The following is a 21,895-nucleotide window of genomic DNA, read 5'->3' on the forward strand; positions in this document are numbered from 1 at the left end:
ATTGTATTGTTCAGTCTTTCCAGAGGATTGTGGGTGATAGGGGATGTGATACTCCCAGTCAATTACATTTTTCTTGGCCCAGGTCTCTATGAAGTTTTTTCGGAAATGAGTTATGATGACTCATTTCTTTCTGGGGTGCTGTGTTGCCGTAGAACTTGTTCTTCAAGACCCAGGATGGTGTTTCTGACAGTTGTACGGGTCACAGTGTATGTTTCCAGCCACCCAGTAGTCACATCTGCCATAATAAGCATGTGGCACCTGCCTTGGTGATATAATTGATCTGCCAGGCCTCCCCATACTGATATCTCAGCCACCATCCTCTGTGCCAGAGAAGCTTTACCTGCTTGACTTAATTATGGTACATGTTCCACATTCGTGGATAACCTGTGCGATAGTGGTGGTGGTCAGGTCCACCCCTCAATCATGAGCCCATCTGTATGTTGCATCTCTCCTTAGATGTCTTAATGTTTCATGGACCCACCGAGCTATGAATAGTTCACCCTTATATTCCCACTCCCAATCCATCTGAGCCACTCCAATTCTGGCAGTCTGGCCTACCTTCTCATTCTTTTGATGTTCTTGGGTGGCACAGCTCTTGGGCATGTGAGCATCTACACAATGTATCTTTAGAGTGATGTTTTCTACCCAGGCAGCGACACCTTGCCACAATGCAGCAGCCCAGATGGGTTTATCTCTGTGCTGCCTGTTGGTCTTCTTCCACTGCTGTAGCTACCCACACAGGGCATTTACCACCATCCATGAGTCAGTATAGAGTGCTGACCACTTTTCCCATTTGGGAAATATCTAAGGTCATCTGGATGGCTTTCACTTCTGCAAATTGACTTGACTTGCCTTCTACTTTGATGATTTCTGCAGCTTGTCACATGGGACTCCACAAAGCAGCATTCCACCTCCAATAGTTTCCCACAATACAGCAGGACTTGTCAGTAAACAGAACATATTGCCTTTCATTTTCTGGTAATTTATTACGCAGTGGGACCTTAGTCACGAGTCATCTCCTCAGGCGATGCTCTGAAATCTCTGCCTTCTGGCCAGTCCATGATCTCTTCCAGGATTCCTGTGTGGTTGGGGTTCCCCATTTGAGCCCATTGTGTGATCAACGCCACCCACTTACTCCATGTAGTTTTGGTCGCCTGATGTGTAGAGGGGACTCTTCCTTTTAATATCCAGTGTAGCAAAGGCAGTCACAGTGCCAAGAGGATCTGTGCTGTACTGACTACTAATGAAAAGTGGCCCGAACCAGTTCATATGCTGCTAGTATCTCCTTTCAGTTGCAGTGTAGTGGGCCTCAGATCCTCAATACCCCCAGCTCCAACATCCTAGAGGTTGACATCAAGTCTTTCTGGGTGCTTTCTGCCAGAGGCTGCAGGTGAGGCCATGCTCCTTGGCTCCAGTGTAGAGCATGTTTCTTACATCTGGTACTGTCCAGACTGTCCCAAGGGGTACTGCACAAACCATCTCCTGTTTGATCTGTTTGAAGACCTGTTGCTGCTTGAGGCCGCAATTGAAACAATTATTCTTTCGAGTCACTCAATAGAGAGGGCTCACAAAGCTGACTGTAACCTGGAATATGCATTCTCCAAAATCCCACGAGGCCTAGGAAAGCTTGAGTTTCTTTTCTGTTAGCTGGTGGGGATATCGACCCCATCCACTGGGATGTGATGATGCCCATTTTGCTGTTTTATTCCTAAAAAGTGGATCTCTTGTGCAGGTCCTTTGGCCTTCCTTTTTTATATGGCAAAACCAGCTTGCAGAAGGATCTGGATTATTCTTTTTCCCTTCTCTAACATTTCTTCTGCTTTGTTGCCCCCCCCCCCCCAATGATGTTATCAATTGTCGTGGTTTAGCCTCAGATGGCAACAAAGAACCATGCGGCTGCTTTCTCAATCCCCCCATGGCCCTGCGGGAGGATTGGAAGAAAAAGGCAAAACTCAGGAGTTGAGACAAAGGCAGTTTAACAGAACAGCAAAGGGAACAGGAAAACAACAACAATAACACTGACAGAGGAATGTACAAACACATTTGCTCACAGACACAGGATGCCCCAGCCCACTTCAAGCGGTGACTTCCTGCCCCCTCCCCCAGCCAGCTTCCAGCTATAGACTGGGCATGGCAGCTATAGACTGGGCATGGCCTTGGGCATGGCATCACATGGTATGGAATACTTGTGTCCCTGCCAGAGCCTGGGGAAAATTAACCCTATCCCCCCCGGAACCAGGACATCAATATATTTCAGGTGTTCAGGAGCATCACCCTGTTCCAGTGCAGTGTGGATCAATCCATGACTAATGGTAGGACTGTGCTTCCACCCCCAGGGCAGTCAATTCCAGGTGTATTGGATAGCACATGAAAGCAAACTGTGGCCTGCACTCTGCTGCCAAAGGAACTGAGAAAAATGCATTGGCAATATCAACTGTGGCATACCACTTGGCTGCCTTTGACTCCAGTTCGTATTGGAGCTCTAGCATGTCCGGTAGAGCAGCACTCAGCGGTGGTGTGACTTCATCCAGACCACAATACTCTATCCTCTGTCAGACTTTCCCACTGGCCACATGGGACTATTAAAGGGTGAGCAAGTCTTGATGATCACTCCTTGACTCTCCAATTGATGAATAAACTTATGAATGGGATCCAGGGTGTCTCGGCTGATGCAATATTGCTGCCAGTGCACCATCATGGTAGCAATTGGCACCTGCTTTTCTTCGACCCACAACAACCCAGCAATGAAGGGATCTTCCAAGATGCCAGGCAAGGTAGAAAGCTGTTTAATCTTCTCTGTATCCATGGTGGCTACACCAAAGGTCCGCTGGTACCCCTTTGAGTCCTTGAACTACCCTCTCCTGAGGTAGCCTATGCCAAGGATACATGGAGCCTCTGTGCCGGTTACAATAGTATGCTTTTGCCACTTGTCCCCTGTTAAGCTCTCCTCAGCCTTCAATACAGACATGGTGGGTTGACCTTGGGTGTCCACTAGGTGCTCACCAAGCTGCTCTGTCACTCCCTCTCCTCAACTGGACAGGAGGAGAAAATACAACAAAAGGCTCATGGGTCGAGATGAAGACAAGATCACTCAGCAATTACTGGCACGAACAAAACAGACTCATCTTGGGGAAAATAATTTATTGCCAATCAAAATCAGAGTAGGATAATGAAAAATAAGAAACCTAAAAACACCTTCCCTCCAACCCTCCCTTCTTCCTGTGCTCAAGTTCACACCTGACTTCTCTACCTCCTCCCCCTGAGAGGCACAGGGGGATGAGAATGGGGGTTGCAGTCAGTTCATCACAGGTCATCTCTGCCATTCCTTCCTCCTCATGCTCTTCCTGTGCTTCAGCGTGGGGTCCCACCCATGGGAGGCAGTCCCTCATGAACTGCTCCAATAAGGGTCCTTTTCATGGCATGTAGTTATTCAGGAACGGACTGCTCCAGTGTTGGTCCCACACGAGGCCACAGTTCCTGCTAGAAAACCTTCTCCAGTGTGGGCTCCTCTCCATGGGGGGCGCAGTTCCTGCCAGGAGCCTGCTCCAGCGCAGGCTCTCCACAGGGTCATAGCTTCCCTCAGGGCACATCCACCTGCTCCGATGTGGGGTCCTCCATGGGCTGCAGCGTGTATATCTGCTCCACTGTGGACCTCCATGGGCTGCAGTGGGACGACCTGTGTCACCATGGGGAATCTCTGTTCCAGCACCTGGAGCACCTCCTCTCCTTCCTTCTTCACTGACCTTGGTGTCTACATAGTTGTTTCTCTCAGATATTCTCACTCCTCTCTCCCAGCTGCTGTTGCACAGCATTTTTTACCCTTTCTTAAATGTTATCACAAAGGCACCACCAGCTTCGCTGACTGGTTCAGCTTTGGCCAGCAGCAGATCCGGCTTGGAGCTGGCTGGAATTGGCTCCACCCAACGTGGGGGAAGGTTATGGCATCTTCTCACAGAAGCCACCCCTGTAGCCCCCCCTCACTACCAAAACCTTGCCAAGCAAACCCAATCACAGAATTACAGAATGCTAGGGGTTGGAAGGGACCTTCAGAGATCATCTAGTCCTACCACCCTGCCAAAGCAGGTTCACTTAGAGCAAGCTGGACAGGAATGCATCCAGGTGGGTTTTGAATATCTCCAGAGAAGGAGACTCCACAACCTTTCTGGGCAGTCTGTTCTAGTGCTTTGTCACCCTCAAAGTAAAGAAGTTCCTCCTCATGTTTAGATGGAACTTCCTGTGTTCCAGCTTCTGTCCGTTGCACCTTGTCCTGTCACCAGGCACCACTGAAAAGAGCCTGACCCCATCCTCTTGACACCCACCCTTTAGATATTTATAAGCATTGATGAGATCCCCTCTCAGTCTTCTCTTCCCCAGGCTAAACAGACCCAGGTCTCTCAGCCTTTCCTCATAAGAGAGGTGTTCCAGTCCCTTGATCATCTTTGTAGCCCTCTGCTGGACTCCAGTAGCTCCCTGTCCTTCTTGAACTGGGGAGCCCAGAACTGGACACAGTACTCCAGATGCAGTCTCACCAGGGCAGAGTAGAGGGGGACCTGCTGGCCACGGTCTTTTTAATGCACCCCAGGAAACCATTGGCCTTCTTGGCCACAAGGGCACATTGCTGGCTCATGGTCAACTTGTGGTCTACCAGGACTCCCAGGTCTCTCTCTGCAAAGCTGCTTTCCAGCAGGTCAGCCCCCAACCTGTACTGGTGCATGGGGTTATTCCTCCCTAGGTGCAGGACCCTACGCTTGCCCTTGTTGAACTTCATTAGGTTCCTCTCTGCCTCTAGCCTGTCCAGGTCTCTCTGAATGGCAGCACGGCCTTCTGGTATGTTAGCCACTCCTCCCAGTTTTGTATCATCAGCAGACTTGCTGGGGGTACAACTCTGTCCCCTCATCCAGGTCGTTGATGAATATGTTGAACAAGACCAGATCCAGTACTGACCCCTGGGGAACACCGCTAGTTACAGGCCTCCAACTGGACTCTGCGCTGCTGATCACAACCCTTTGAGCTCTGTCAATACAGGACAACTGTTGGGATCACCCTGTCACTCCAGAAATCCAGGTGGGTTCTATGCCCTTATACCCTGGTGGCATTATACCACATATGCCCATATACCCTGGTATACTGTGCACCAGCGTCCACCAAAGCCTTGTACTCGTTTGGGTCTGATGTGCCAGGCCACTCAATTCACATAGCGGAATAAACCCAATTCTCCCTTTCCTCTTCCCGGCCAGAGTCAGGGCCTGTCTATTCCCAGTCAGAGCATTCCTTACCTCACTCCTGTAATTGCAAACCAGAAGTCCATTCATCAGGAACGGAAGTAGGATCAGCCTTTCTACTCTGTCTGGGGAATTGCTCAATATCAACCAAAGCTGTCATCTTCCTGGATGGACTCTTTTTGGACGCTGTTTTTTCTCGCAATTCACATGCGTGAGCTTCTAGGTTTGATGTAGGTGCACTGTCCCAATTCCTCATGTCGTTCCTGTTGTCATGCAGATAGAACCATAGAGTAGCCCGCAGTTCCCTTTCCCTTGAGCAGAAAAAGTGGTTCCATGTGGCATTATTGAAAGCTGAGGCACCACCCTGTAGGGACAAGGAGGAAGACATTCACTTTGAATTGTTGGACCTGTTGGGATAGTTTTTCCATAGCTGAGATGCAGGCCCATAGTGTCAGGGAAGATGAGAGTTTCTCTTTGAATTGCCAGAGCTAGCAGGCCAGTTTATCCACAGTTGGTGCCTCAATGTCTGTCCAGTCCATTATCACCAGGGTGCTGGCATACAATGTCAGTGTGTTCCGGTACAAACTTCCACCACATGGACATGTGCACTAAATTTCATCCAGATCTTTGGAGGCCTGGTTGTTGTCCAGGTTGCTCTAGATCATCTCTACCACCACTTATTCCCCCAGATACTGGGCACCTCCCTTAGTGGTGGTCTACTTGCCTTGGTAGTTTACAACATCTTCCTTTGAGGAGTTACCTTGCCTTCACACCTGACAGGAGCCACCTTCAGAAGCTGCAGATTATTGCCCCTCTTATGATCCCTTTTCTGATTCCCCAGTCCCTAGCTGGGGATCCCAGCTGCTGGACATCCCTACCCTCTAATTCCTGACTATGGGCCCCGGTATCCCAGCATCAGAATGAACAGCTGATAATTCACTCTCCTGGCTGGTGGCCGTATTCTTTTTGCATATTTCACAGCTCACTCAGGGATAGGGACTGGGTGGTTTCTACCTCTTTTATGATTTCTGTCTCTTCCCCCTCCTGTCCTCATGACTGTTTTGTTGCAGAACAGGCTGCATCTTCTGATTCTTCCTCATGCTCCCTCTCAGGAAGAGCTTCTTCCTCCCTTACTAAATGGGTCAACCTCTGCTGCTATTGTTTCTTCCTGACTACAGGAATGACTGTTATAATCAAGGGTTGGGTCTCTGGTTTATCCACAACCCCCTTAAGTGTGCTGGACAGAGTCTCAGTAGGTATAGGCCAGACCCCAACACAATGTGAGAAGTTATGTCTCTCTGGTATAGACAAGGCATCCTTTCTTCATGTGGTCTGCCACTTCAACAGGATTCTGCACCGTTTGGATGTGAAGTCCCAGACCATTGGAGGTGAAAACCGTTTTAGACACTTACCCAAATTCTCCCCCACACTTTTCTGCCCATGATTCAACTGCTTCAGGGCACATCCCCATGCGGTGTTCCCAACCTCAGGGCACATCCCTGTGTGGTGTTGGTTAACCTCAGGAAAAGCCAAAATCAGATTCACGGTGCATACCAATACAAGCATTTTGGGATATTCAAGAAAATGAAGGGCCATTGCAACAAGGGAGGAAACATCTACCCTGGAGGAGAAGAGGGGGGAGGTGCCATTCTTTATTTGCCCCACAAAGTGGCTCCCAGAGGAAAAAAGGAAAAAGGTGTAATTGTTATTTGTCTCCACAAAATGCTTCCTGGAGTACTGGGACAGCAGCAGTGCAGGTCCTAAATACCAGATTAGGCTGAAGGACAGTCAGTGCTTTTATCATCTCTCTCCCAGGAAAAACAATAAAAAACAAGTGATGAACCACACAGCAAACAGCAAAAGGTGAAAGCAGCCATTAACAGGCACTGGAGTTTGATGTACAGCAAGAGAGGGAACAATCAACAGAGCAGATGAGGGAACAAATAAATCAGTACTGAGAGCAAACAAGTCAACATTGTGACTGGCAACAGCAAGTAACAGTCTGCCAGCTATAACGGCTATGAATTCAATCTAACACACTCCAATCAAATCTGTTCTTATCTCGAACACCTCAATCCCCACGTTGGGTGCCAAACGGACTGTTGTGTGTTGACCCTGGCCAGCAACTAAGCACCCACACAGCTGCTCACTCGCTCACTCCCCACCACAGCAGGATGGGGGAGAAAATCAGAAGAGCAGAAGCGAGAAAAACTCATGGGTTGAAATAAAGGCAGTTGAGTAAGCGAAGAAGGGGAAAAATGGGGGGGGAAACAAGTGATGCAAAGTCAATTGCCAGTCTCCAAGCAACAGCGACTTTGGAAAGACTCCCCCCCCGATTTTATTGCTGAGCTTGACATTATATGGCATGGAATAGCCCTTTGGTCATTGGGATCAGCTATCCTGACTATGTCCCCTCCCAACTTCTTGCCCATGCCCAGCCTACTTGCTTTGTGGGGGCAGAGTGAGAAACAGAAGGCCTTGACACTGTGTAAGCACTGTTCAGCAATAGCTAAAACACTGGTGTGTCATCTACACTGTTTTGGTCACAGATCTAAACCACAGCTCCATAGGGGCTGCTATGAACAAAATTAACTCCATCTCATCCATATCCAGTACACCTGGAGTCTTGCACAGATCAAGAATTGAGCACTGTTAGATTTCTACATTTGTCTTGATTGTAACTGTAATGCAGCCCAACCCATTAATAATTTTCTCTACTTTTTATGTTATACTTTTATTTGAAGAAAAGACTATCTGTGTTTTTAAACCAAAGTATTTTAAAGCAAAATTCTATTCCTTATTTTTATTTTTTTGGTAAGTGATTATTTTTCTGTCACTCTGAAGAGAGGAATTTTTTTTTAGAAATCTTACTAGGGCAGTGAAATGCAAATAATTTCTAATTTTAAATGTTAAGATACTTCAACCATAGATCTTATGGTGATGCTTTAATTTAATAAAATTAATAGGAATATACTATGAACAAATAGGAAAAAAGTGATGTTTCTTGTATAGATTTTAAAGTTAAAATGATTCCTAAATGCATGCAGATACTTGAAAGTTCATTCCTAGTCATGCAAAAGCACAAGTAATCAAATGACATTGTTAACTAATGTAAAAATAGACATAGCAGTCACATAATGCAAAGCACTGAGATGTTTTCTTATTTTATTTAAAAATAAATTATTAAATAAATTATTTGTATAAAAATATTATGATTAAAATTATTATAAAATTGTTTATTTAATATTTTTCTTATTATGTAGTTTAGAACCCTTTGTCTTCTATAATATTAAACTGTTTGCCTTTTTAATCATAGAATCATACAATGGTTTTGGTTGGAAGGGACCTTTAAAGGTCCAACCTCCCCTGCAATGAGCAGGGACATCTTCAACTATGTCAGGTTGCTCAGAGCCCCATCCAACCTGACCTTGAATGTTTCCAGGGATGGGGCATCTACCACCTCTCTGGGCAGCCTGTTCCAGTGTTTCACCATCCTCATCATAAAAAATTTCTTCCTTATAGCTAGTCTGAATCTACCCTCTTTTAGTTTAAAACCATTACCTCTTGTCCTGTCGCAAGAAGCCCTGCTAAAAAGTTTGTCCCCATCTTTTCTATAAGCCCCCCTTAACTATTGAAAGGCCACTATAAGGTCTTCCCAGAGCCTTCTCTTCTCTAGACTGAACACCCTGACTCTCAGCCTGTCCTCATAGGCAGAGCACTGGAACAGGCTGCCCAGAGAGGTGGTGGAGTCTCCATCTCTGGAGACATTCAAAACCTGCCTGGACGCATTCCTGTGTAACCTGCTCTAGGTGACCCTGCTCTGGCAGGGGTGTTGGACTAGATGATCTCCAGAGGTCCCTTCCAACCCTATGATTCTATGATTCTATGAGAGGTGCTCCAGCCTTCTGATCATTTTTGTAGCCCTCCTCTGGACCCGCTCCAACAGGTACATGTCTGTCTTGTACTGAGGACTCCAGAGCTGGACGCAGTACTCAAGGTGGGGTCTCACGAGAGCGGAGTAGAGGGGGAGAATCACTTCCCTCAACTTCCTGTCCATGCAAATTTGAGGTCTCTTGTAAGATACCCAGTAATATGAACATTTTCTTGATATTTTTTGCCTTCCCCTTATCATCTTCATCTAAGTAAAGCTCATCATTATTCCTACTGCTATGCTTTGTTATTTTGTGTTTGCATAGCAAAAAGTATCATTTGTCTTTATTCAGTGATTTACTGACTTTAGGTTCATTTCAGATTCATTATTCAACAAACTAAATAAGGTTCTTAGGGTTTTGATTACTGTTCATCAAACTTACCACTATTGATTCCTGGTACTTCTTTGACTGTTTACTACTGTATGTTTGTCTTTGGACTGTAAACCCTTTGGGGCAGGAAATACGTTCTTTTTTTCTGCTTGTACAGTGTGTGGTGCAAAATAGTTGATGGATCTCCTCGAGTCCCCTGTAATATAAATAATGAATAAGCAGAGACAAGAATGTTCTGATGTTTAAATCTCTGGACTAAAATTTGGGAGATATGGACTGAATTGTTGTCCTTTTGAGAACTTCATCATTGATACTGGACAAATCATGTAATCTTTATTTCTTTTTCTTCTGAAAAAAAAATCCCTGCTTTTAGATATATTTATATATACGTATACTCAGTTTCTCTCAAGACCTTTATGAAATAAATTATTGGTTAAACAGAAAGAAACTCAGTTTGGGGAAAATTTAAGTCATTCTTAAAAACAAAAATGAGAGATGTGTTATGTCAGTCGTGCATCACTACACAAATGTATAGTTATTTCCAGTAATATATTGTTATTATCTTTCTAATACTTAAGAATTTCCTGATCCAAGAGAGAAGGGGAATGAATTAGCTGTCTGCCTCATGTTTTGCTGAGGCTTCTGTGTGTGTATCTTTCAAATTTTATTGGCATTTTTTTCTGATATTTTGCTTTGCAAATAATTATCTAATTTATAGTTTACTATTTGTAACTCCACTAAGTGTTGGTGTTTAGGATGCTTTTCCCACAGCTTATTATCCTGCATATTTTAAAAATTCATTCTGTTCTTTGTGATTATATTTTTTTCTGTGTTTCTGAAATTTCTAGATTATATTGTACTTCTATTACAATTTAAAAGTATTCTTTGGTGTTTGCAGCTTTTTTTAAAGTTTATCTTATTTCCATTTTCATATTATAAAAATGTTAAATAAGGCTTGTTATAATGATGATCCTTGCAGTGTCAACTAGATTCACATAGCCTTTCCTCTTTTAGTACAGCACTGTAAATGTTATTCAGGTAAAATGATCAGGATTTTTTTTTTAAACTGTGCATTCATTTTTTAAGCTATCCATCATAAAAATCACACCCCTATTTTATCAGTTCAGTTTTGTTTCTGTCCTGTTATTATTGGACTAATTATTTTCTGCGCACTTTTAAAGTCAAATGATATCAATTTATTGTCAAGCTGATAGAGGGATATATCACTTATTGCATTCACTTATTGTTTCACAGGTTCATAATGCGTCCTGTGCTCCACAGTATAACTTACATGGAGTACATGTGTCCTGTAAAATTTAATTTTTCAATGTTCCATTTACTAACCACAGAAGGATTGCAGTGGGAAGTGTCAATATAACTATAAAAGACTCACATCAGAAATATCTATAAAATCCCAGACAAACAAAAGAAGCAGTATGTAGTTTTTACTAACCCTGTAAATTCTTTGGAATTTGTAGGAACAGAAAATATTCAGAGGCTGTGCACAGGCAAATTTCCCAAATCATCATAGTAACTGAAAATAATCAAAGACATTCAGGATTTTATACCTTCAAAACACTCCACAAATATAAATCTCTCTCAAATCTCTGTAAGGCAAGTAGAAGTCTAACATTTGAGATGAAAATGAAATAATTTGCTAAAAAACTGCATAGAATGTCAGTTTCAGAAAATTGTGCAAGTTTATTTAAATGTTTTTCTATACCCGGGCTTGTACTGTGTAACAATCTAATATTATATCCATATTAGTGTCAGTTTTATTAAAAACCCAACTACCTGTTATATTTTGAATATTTACAATCATGCCTGTTTTTTTATTGTCAAGAACATTTGTGGAATTACCACATGAATGAAGTAATTCTGTTTTGTATTCAGCTATCTTTGCAATGAACTCTTCTCATTGTCATTCTGTACAGTAAGTATAAGGATTTTTTTAAAAAAATCAGACATGAAAATACATCCATTTCAGGTAAGGGTGATGAGGATTCAACAAATAGAGAAGGACATTCTTTGTATACGACAGCTCCTGCAATCACAAGCAGCTGAAGCAGAGGTTAGTGAGCAATTTCTTGCCTTCTTTTGATTAGGATATGTATCTTTTTTAAAAAGCAAATCTACTCAAACGAGTATATTGGTGGGCAGCATTATTTGTATCAGCAATTAATGTCATGGTTCATAAATTAGTCAATATTCATAGGCTGTAGCTGCCTTGGGAATAAAATTTGTTAGTGTGTTACTTGCTCGGTTAGCAATGAACTGAGGGTGGAAAACTTGGAATATTCTTTATGCTACTGTTGAATTTTAATCAATAATTACATATCAGTTAAAAGTTTAACTAGCAATTTCAATAAAAAGGTCAGTGCAATATATTATAAAGGCTGAGCATTGGTTTTAGCAAATAATTATAACAGTTTTGCATCTCTTTCTAAATATGAATCTCTGATAAGCAGCTTTATGGTTTGCTTATCTTTTGATATTAAAAAAGGGCGAATACAGTTTATGTCAGACTTCATTAGAGAAGCCTTGCATGTTTTTAGTGTTTAAGCATTGGGTTCTATATTAAGAAGTACAACATAATGTTTCCTGTAAATGGCAAAGTCCATAATAGTAATTGTCATTAACAAAAACTGCACTCACAGTGGAAATTAATTTACAAGCTCAACTCTTTCTCATACTTGTAAATTAACTATAAATTATATGTCGGACCTGAATATTTTTTTTTGGTTTTGCTCAAAATAACTACTACAAAAGTTCAGGGCAACTTTTCAATTATTAAGGGATAGAGATTTTCCCGCTGTAGAAAATAAATTATTTCACAGTTCCAGTTTTTGGGGGAAATCCTGGTATTATAAGTGAAGCTGATGGTAGTGTGTATAATTAAAGTTGTCTAAGCTTTTGACATGTTAGCCAGTCCATCTGCAATTTTGTTTGATTTATGCCCTTGATTGCTGCTTTTAAAAATCGCTAAACATTTTGGAGAATTAAATTATCAGTTTATTTTCATAACCTTTTCAGCACACTTACTTGTGGTAAAACATGGATTTGATTTTTTTGGAAGAAGTGACTTTTGCTTTCATAGTAAAATGTCTCCTAGTTTGGTTTGTGTAAGTCTTCTAAAATCTGACTAGCAGACGCACAGTTGCATTAAGGAACTGAATTAAATGACAATAGCATTGGTCTTTGTGGTCCAAACAGTAATGGAGTCTGACAAGATGTTATAAAAGAAAGCTCTATTGAGGCAGTAGGAAATATGAGCAACAATGCAATCATACAGTGACTCACCCAATCACTGACAGCAAATGCAGGATCATAAGCCATGCCCTGGCTCCGGTGGACTGCCAGGGACACTTGGTGTCCGGGTCATCTGTCAGCAACAGCTAATCATGTAAATGCCTTTTGAATGCGGATAAGAGTTGCACCGCCTCTTGGCTCCACCAATGGCAGTGTGATTTGAGAGAATCATGCCCTACATGAAGAATGTGGGTGGCATCCTGCCTATGCTGACAATGTCAGTCAGGGGGCAGGGTGTCAGGAGGCATCGTGTCAGGCTTCCAGTTTCCTAATAAAACTTTTATGTTGTATGGATAGAAATTGTTGCAGAGGTATGTAGCAACCACAGGGAAGGTGCAATCTGGTAGATGTCAGAAATAGTCAATTATAAGAATTAATCTCTAGTTTTGTTATGAAATTAAACTCTGTACACTTCATAAGTAATTTTTATCAAAATTACACATCTTTCCTTCCTTTCTCAAGTAACCTTAATTGAGCAGATACAGTAGATCACATCTATTAAAGCTTGTTTCTAAAGTAACAAGCTCCTCTATTAGCTATAAACCTTTTTTGAATTAATATATTTAAATGTCAAGTATGTAGTCTGAAGACAACTTTATTCTTCAACCAGAAAAAGAAACTAGGATTCTTATTCTCCAGCAGTCATTTGTCAATGGTTTACAAAAAACTTTAACATCCTTTTTCCTGAGCTGTTTTCTCTGTATCTCGGATAACAGCCTCTTCCTATTAGCAGACATTCTTTTAAGGCAAATCATGCTGATTAGTGCTTTGGATTTTAAAGGTATTTGTTACTAACCTGACCAGTGACCAGTGTCACCTATGAAGGTATTTCTATTTTCCCAGATGGTGTAAGACATACTTATTTTTAAATAAAGCAAAAATATGTTAAAAATAATAAAATTGCTTAGTACTGAAAAGTTAGCAGTGTAAAACAACATAGCCTCATTTACTGTAAATATGATACACTTGTTAAATACACTTAGTCTTTACTACATAGTATGTAGGACTTGGCTAAATTCAGGGCATTGAATAGAAGACAAATGGGACAGTGATAAAAGAGAGGATATCCTTCTGTCTTTAAAGCCTAGGACTATAGTCCAGGAAGGTCAGGGTCTTGTCCATGTTCTGACATGGACTTTTAGTAAGCAATATTATTACAGTATAATTTTTTATTTTCAGATAACTATATGTTTCTTTGCATAATGTTTGTAATTTTCTCTAAAATCAGTGGTACTCTTGTCATGTGACATTTAGAGAGAGGTGCCCATCTTTATTTCAGGATGAAAATACATTTCATTTACATTTTTTTGTTCCACTATTCAGTATTAAAGTTGACGCATCTTTTCAGGAAGATGAGAGGGAAGCACAAAAATTACCAATCTAATGTACAGGTTTTCTCTGCATAGAATGTCTAGTTTGCTATTGGACAGATATAATTAGTAGAATTTTCAAAACAATTTGAGGATATTTTCAAAAAATGTGTTATGAAAGCTTTCAAAATGCTTCTGAAAAAAATGCCCAATTTATTATTAGTAATCTTATTTCTATTTATTTATTTACTCTAAGTTTAGAGAGAAGTTGGACATGAAATCTGTAATTAATTCTGATGAGACCATACTTAGGGATTGTCGTGGTTTTGGCTGAATTGGCCAATGACGGAGACGACAGATGCTCTTCCCCCACCTCTCGCACAAGGAGAGGAAGAGGAGAGATAGAGAGATTTAAGAGTTTAGAAGAAACTAAACTACTTTTATGAAATATCAATAATCATAGAATCATAGAATCATAGGGTTGGAAGGGACCTCTGGAGATCATCTAGTCCAACCCCCCTGCCAGAGCAGGGTCACCTAGAGCAGGTTACACAGGAACACGTCCAGGCAGGTTTTAAATGTCTCCAGAGTTGGAGACACCACCACCTCTCTGGGCAGCCTGTTCCAGTGCTCTGCCACCCTCAAAGGAAAGAAGGTCCTCCTCATGTTTAGGTGGAACTTCCTATGCTCAAGTTTGTGCCCATTACCTCTTGTCCTGTCCCCGGGCACCACTGAAAAGAGCCCCATCCTCCTGACACCCACCCTTTAAGTATTTATAAGCATTGATAAGGTTCCCCCCTCAGCCGTCTTTTTTCCAGACTGAAGAGACCCAAATCCCTCAGCCTTTCTTCATAAGAGAGGTGTTCCAGTCCCCTAATCATCTTGGTAGCCCTTTGCTGCACCCTCTCCAGCAGTTCCCTGTCCTTCTTGAACCGGGGAGCCCAGAACTGGACACAGTACTCCAGGTGCAGCCTCACCAAGGCAGAGTAGAGGGGGGAGGATGACCTCCCTTGACCTGCTGGCCACACTCTTCTCGATGCACCCCAGGATGCCATTGGCCTTCTTGGCCACAAGGGCACATTGCTGGCTCATGGTCATCCTGTTGTCCACCAGGACTCCCAGGTCTCTTTCCACAGAGCTGCTCTCCAGCAGGTCAGCCCCCAACCTGTACTGGTGCATGGGGTTATTCCTCCCCAGGTGCAGCACCCTACACTTGCCCCTGTTGAATTTCATAAGGTTCCTCTCTGCCCAGATCTCCAGCCTGTCCAGGTCTCTCTGTATGGCGGCACAGCCTTCTGGTGTGTCAGCCACCCCTCCCAGCTTTGTGTCATCGGCAAACTTGCTGAGGGTGCACTCTATCCCCTCATCCAGGTCGTGGATGAATATATTGAAGAGGACTGGACCCAGTACTGACCCCTGGGGAACACCACTCGTCACTGACCTCCAACTAGACTCTGTGCCCCTAATCACGACCCTCTGAGCTCTGTCTTTCAACCAGTTATCTATCCACCTTACTGTCCATTCATCTAGCCCACTCTTCCTAAGCTTCCCTATGAGGATGCTGTGGGAGACAGTGTCAAATGCCTTGCTGAAGTCAAGGTAGACCACATCTACCACCCTCCCCTCATCTATCCATCCAGTCATGACATCATAGAAGGCTATCAGATTAGTCAGACATGATTTCCCCTTGGTGAATCCATGTTGAGTACTTCTGATAGCTTTCTTTTCCTCCACATGCCTTGAGATGACGCCCAGAACGAGCTGTTCCATCATCTTTCCAGGGATGGAGGTGAGGCTGACCGGCCTGTAGTTCCCCGGGTCCTCCTTCTTGCCCTTCTTGAAGACTGGAGTGACATTGGCTTTCCTCCAGTCCTCAGGCACCTCGCCTGTTCTCCAGGACCTTTCAAAGATGATGGAGAGTGGCCCAGCAATGACTTCTGCCAGCTCCCTCAGCACTCTCGGGTGCATCCCATCGGGGCCCATGGACTTGTGGATATCTAATTGACCTAAATGATCCCTCACTCGATCCTCCTCAACCCAGGGGAAGTCGTCTTCTTTCCCCCAGGCCTGGGACTCCTGAGGGCTGGGCCGAGCAGTAAAGACCGAAGCAGAGAAGGCATTCAGTAACTCCGCCTTCTCCGCATCCTCCATCACCATGGCTCCTGTTTCATAACATAATAAAATAAAAAGGAAATAATGAAATAGATACAATATACACAAAACTGTATCAAGCTCACAGGATGATTGTCCTGGTTCCGTCAGGGATAGGGTTAATTCTCCCCAGGCTCACAGGTATTCCATGCCATGTGAGCCATGCCCACCCTGAGCTGCTGGGGGAGGGGGCAGGAAGTCCTGCTTGGAGCAGGCTGGGGCATCCCCGGGTCTGGTCGGGGAGTGGCGGGGAGCGGGGGTTCTGTAATCGTGTTTGTATATTCCTCTGTCCGTGTTACTGTTGTTGTTTTTCTTGTTCCCTTGGCTGTTCTGTTAAACTGCCTTTGTCTCAATCCAAGAGTTTTGCCTTTTTCTTCTGATTCTTCCTGTATTGGGAAGGCCCAAGCAAGCGGCACTGGCTCTTTGTTGCTAAACCACGACAACGATGTCACCTGCAGGCACTGGGGAAGTCCCAGACTGGAGTCAGTGATGGGTGGGAACTGGATTCCACAGATGGAGTCAGGAACCCACGAATCGGGATCAAAGGCAGATGAACAGGCAGGGTCCTCCTCAGACGTCGGCCATTGAAGAAAAAGCGTTGACCCTTTGATCCCTCAGCTTTTATACTGAGCATGGGGCAGATGGGATAGAATACCCTGTTGGTCAGTTTTGGGTCACCTGTCCTGTCCACTCCTCCCTGCAGGTGGGATCCCTCTACGCTTTTCTGTTTCTGACCCTCCAGTGGGGCAAATAACGAAATTAGCTGACCTTGGTTTTTATAGCAATAAGTATAATCAAGAACCTCTCTGCATATCCTTCCTTGGCATGAACTATAGACATCGGTCTTATCACTCTGAGAACAAACAGTTTTCGGCACAACATGCTGTTAATTTCAGAGAGTTAGAAGAGGCCTAGCTAAGAACTAAAATTACTGAACAGAAAGTTGGTTCTGTTTTACCTCAGACCAGGACAGGGATAAGGAAATCAACTGTCACTTATGGTGGTAACTATGTTGTCAAACCTAACAAACTTTTTCAATCGATGTTTATGGAGATCACAATTGACTAAAATGACACTTATAACTTTTGGAGGTAAAATTGTAAAATGAGGCATCTGTGCGTGCACACCACTGTGAAAGCAGTTCATTATCAGATTATCAAACAGCTATCAGCTTCCTTAGTAGGGAAACTAAGCAATACCTAAGGGACTACTTTTGCAACTCATTTTTACAAAGTACTAAGTAAAATTATTTGTAATTGGTTATCTTAGGAAAAAGAATCAAGGCCTACCATTCTTGAAAACGTCACACTGAGAGATTTGTCTTTATTCTACTAGTAAATACAGGGAAATTAACAATTGACAAGTGATAGTTCCTGTTTACTTTAAAAGCATTTAGAGCATAGTGACAAGATGAGGGGAGCCTGTAATAGGCACTTGCAGTCTTTCACCATTTTGCTACAAAAGCAAACAAGCATACTGTTTCTTTTGTAGTGTGATGGTAGAATTCAGGAATGACAGAGGAGCTCTAAACCCAGCTAATGCCTGAATGAACACTTTTATAATTTAAATGAACAACTACAGAGAAAGAGGTTTCTTCAGAAAGCAGAAAGGGAGACTGTAATAAGATTTACAGTATTTCAGTTTCACCAAGCCCTTGCAGATAAATCATGAGAAATCGTTTTCCTCTCTGCATCTAGCAATTTCACTTTGGCTTGAAAGATTCAACTTTTGAGCTTTCCACAGACAAATTTAGTATGAAAAAGTCTTTTATTAGGAGAAAAAAAGGTACGCTAAAGTATGAACATGGCCCATAGATTAAGCTCAAGACAAGGCTTTTCAGAAACCAATTGTATTGGGTCTGGCTGGGATGGAATTAACTTTCCCCATAGCAGCCCTCATAGTGCTGTGCTTTGTACTGGTACCTAGAAAGGTGTTGGTAACACACCAGTGTTTTGGCTACTGCTGAGCAGTGCTCCCACAGCATCAAGGCTGTCTCTCCAACCGCCATCCCCACCCCGAAAGGCCAATAAGCTGGTGGTGGGCAAGAGTTTGGCAGGGAACATAGCTGAAACAGTTGACTCACACTGACCAAAAGGATATTCCATACCATATGACGTCATGCTCAGCAATAAAAGCTAAGAGAACAGAGGAGGAGTGGGGGGCATTCGTTATGAAGGCATTTGTCTTCCTAAGCAACCGCTACGCGTACTGATGCTCTACTTCCCAGGAAGTGGCTGGATATCACCTGCTGATGGGAAGTAGAGAATAAATCTTTTTGCTTTGCTTTGCTTCCACACGTGACCTTTGCTTTTCTTATTAAACTGCTTTTCTCTCGACCCATGAGTTTTTCATCTTAGTTTCTCCCCCAGTCATGCTGAGGAGGGGGAGTGAGAGAGCAGCATGGCGGGCACCTGGCAGCCAGCCAAGGTCAACCCACCACACCAATGTTAATATTTCTTGTGCGCTTCACAGTCATCGCATTCCATGTATGAGATTTTGTTATTCATCCATTTCAGGGATGATTAAATAAGAACTTCTGTAAGGACACTTCACACGAGTACACAGCCAGCTTCTGAGATAACAGAATCATAGTTCACTCATTCTGCTTCACAGTTCTTCAAAAATGATGTTCCAGAATTGGACATTCTGTTTAATGCACTGGATCTGTGTGCCATTCCTAGATGCTGTATCACATGTAGAGATTATAGACTATGTTGTTGTTTACATTTTGTGGTTCTTTAGCTCATGTGGTTGGTAGCCTATATATTTTCATTCACAGATCCTACCTTCAGTGTTAAAATAATAATAATAATACTGCAAAGAAGGGGCATACTTCTAGTGGTTATGCTATCTTTATAACAACTAAATCACAGTTTGACAGAGATTAATATTAATTTTTTACCATAATGTTATATATATTTTTTTTTAAAATGATATAAAGTATATTTTAGTCATCCTTCTGTGTGTGTATATATATATAAATAGACTAGAATACAATAGAGTAGAATAGTTTCAGTTGAAAGGTACATACAATGATCATGTAGTCCAACTGCCTGACCACTTCAGGGCTGACCAAAATTTAAGCATGTTATTAAGGGCCTTGTCCAAATGCCTCGTAAACACTGACAGGCTTGGGGCATCGACCACCTCTCTAGGAATCACAGAATCATAGAATGTGTTGGGTTGGAAGGGACCTTTAAAGGTCATCTAGTCCAACCCCCCTGCAGTAAGCAGGGACATCTTCAACTAGATCAGGTTGCGCAGAGCCTCAGCAAGCCTGGCCTTGAATGTCTCCAGGGATGGGGCCTCCACCGCCTCTCTGGGCAGCCTGTTCCAGTGCCTCACCCCCCTCACTGTGAAGAACTTCTTCCTAATGTCTAATATAAACCTACCCTGCTCTAGTTTAAAACCATTAACCCTTGTCCTATCACTACATGCCCTTGCAAACAGCCCCTCCCCAGCTTCCTTGTAGGCCCCCTTCAGGTACTGGAAGGCCGCTATAAGGTCACCCTGGAGCCTTCTCTTCTCCAAGCTGAACAACCCCAACTCTCTCAGCCTGTCTTCATAGGGGAGGTGCTCCAGCCCTCTGATCATCTTTGTGGCCCTCCTCTGGACCCCCTCCAACAGGTCCATGTCCTTCTTGTGCTGAGGGCTCCAGAGCTGGATACAGTACTCCAGGTGGGGTCTCATCAGAGCAGAGTAGAGGGGGAGAATCACCTCTCTGGATCTGCTGGCCACGGTTCTTTTGATGCAGCCCAGGATGCGATTGGCCTTCTGGGCTGCGAGTGCACATTGTTAGCTCATGTCCAGCTTTTCATCCTCTGGTACCCCCAAGTCCTTTTCCATAGGGCTGCTCTCTATCACATCATCCCCCAGCCTGTATTGATAATGAGGATTGTAGGACCTTGCACTTGGCCTTGTTGAACTTCATAAGGTTTGCTCGGGCCCACTTCTCAAGCCTGTCCAGGTCCCTCTGGATGACATCCCATCCCTTTGGCATGTCAACCGCACCACTCAGCTTGGTGTCATCTGCAAACTTGCTGAGGGTGCACTTAATCCCACTGTCTATGTCATTGATGAAGATGTTGAACAGCACTCGTCCCAGTACGGATCCCTGAGGGACACCACTTGTCACCCCACTCCATCTGGACATCGAGCACCTGACACCGACCACCACTCTCTGGATGCGACTGACCATCCAGCCAGTTCCTTATCCAACAAACAGTCCACCCATCAAATCCATATCTCTCTAACTTAGAGAGAAGGATGTTGGGGGGGGGACTGTGTCAAAGGCCCTGCAGAAGTCCAGGTAGATGATATCCGTTGCTCTTCCCTTGTTCACTGATGCAGTCACTCCATTGTAGAAAGCCACTAGGTTGGTCAGACAGGAATTGCCCCTGGTGAAGCCATGCTGGCTGTCTCAAATCATGTCCCTGTCCTCCATGTGCCTTAGCATAGCTTCTAGGAGGATCTGTTCCATGATCTTCCCAGGCACAGAGGTGAGGCTGACAGGGCGGTAGTGCATCTCATCACGTCCCATAGACTTGTATACGTTCAGGTTCCTCAGGTGTTCACAGGAAGCCTGTTCTGGTGTTTGACCATCCTCTCAGTGAAGACATGCTTCCTAATATCTAGTCTGAACTTCCCCTGACGCAGCTTTGGGCCATTCCCATGCATCCTATCACTGGATACCAGGGAGAAGAGATCAGCACCTCCCTCTCCACTTCCCCTCCTCAGGAAGCTGTAGAGAGCAATGAGGTTGCCCCTCAGTCTCCTTTTCTCCAAACTAGACAAACCCAGAGTCCTTAGACGCTCCTCATAGGACATGCCTTCCAGCCCTTTCACCAGCTTTGTTGCCCTCCTCTGGATGCATTCAAGTACCTTAACATCCTTCTTAAATTGTGTGGCCCAGAACTGCATGCAGTACTCAAGGTGAGGCTGCACCGATGCTGAATACAATGGGATAATTGCCTCTTTTGAGCAGCTGGTTATGCTGTGTTTAAATGCACCTCAGGATGCGGTTTGCCCTCTTGGCTGCCAGGGCTGACTCATATTGAGCCTAATGTCAACCAGCACCCCAAGATCCCTTTCTACAGGGCTACTCTCCAGCCACACCTCTCCTAAATTATACTTGTGCCTGGCATTACTCCATCCCAGGTGCAGAATCCAGCATTTGGACTTGTTAAATTTCATCCCATTAATCATAGCCCAATGCTCCAATCTTTTTAGATCCCTCTGCAAGGCCTCTTGTCCCTCAAGAGAGTCAACAGCACCTCCCAGTTTGGTATGCTCAGCAAACTTGCTAATGGTGCATTCAAGCCACCTCTTTTGTAAATAGCATGTAGTAAACAAAAGAGTGTGAAGAGAGGGACAGAGAATGTGGGAGAGAGTTCTCTTATGTTGTCAGGGAATGAAATAGATTCCTTTTTGTTCTCTAGATGCATCAAAACTATTTAATAAATTACTCCCCCCCACTCCTCAGGCCCCAAACTTGGAACTGTTCTTGGAAGAATAACATATAAATAGCATCAACTGGGCAACACAGTGATTCAGAGCCTTGCTAATGAACGGTTCGGCTTTTTGCCTCTAGATACTTTGAATGCTACTTTCTTCATGGGATTAAAAATTATTGTTATCTAAT

General features: G+C 43.6%; 1 protein-coding gene and 1 long non-coding RNA gene across 13 annotated transcripts in view; one reads left to right on the plus strand and one right to left on the minus strand.

Annotated features, from left to right (window-relative positions):
- Window positions 1–21,895, plus strand: part of LOC141735603 (adenomatous polyposis coli protein-like) — a 159,817-nt gene that overhangs the window by 98,111 nt on the left and 39,811 nt on the right. For 5 of the 11 annotated variants that reach the window (XM_074568649.1, XM_074568655.1, XM_074568656.1 and 2 more), the window contains one exon: window positions 11,472–11,555. The exons of the other annotated variants lie outside the window; for them this stretch is intronic. In XM_074568649.1, the coding sequence (XP_074424750.1) occupies window positions 11,472–11,555 (84 nt within the window). The remainder of the gene's footprint in view (window positions 1–11,471; window positions 11,556–21,895) is intronic. 11 annotated transcript variants of the gene reach the window in all.
- LOC141735606 (uncharacterized) lies at window positions 3,127–12,874 on the minus strand. 2 transcript variants are annotated; one of them, XR_012584807.1, is made up of 3 exons: window positions 12,785–12,874; window positions 9,536–9,680; window positions 3,127–5,586 (listed from the first exon to the last, which is right to left on the minus strand). It is a non-coding gene; the product is annotated as an uncharacterized LOC141735606 (long non-coding RNA). The 2 variants fall into 2 exon arrangements; XR_012584806.1 differs by lacking the exon at window positions 9,536–9,680.

The sequence above is a fragment of the Larus michahellis genome, chromosome W (genome assembly GCF_964199755.1).
Source record: "Larus michahellis chromosome W, bLarMic1.1, whole genome shotgun sequence".
NCBI lineage: Eukaryota > Metazoa > Chordata > Aves > Charadriiformes > Laridae > Larus > Larus michahellis.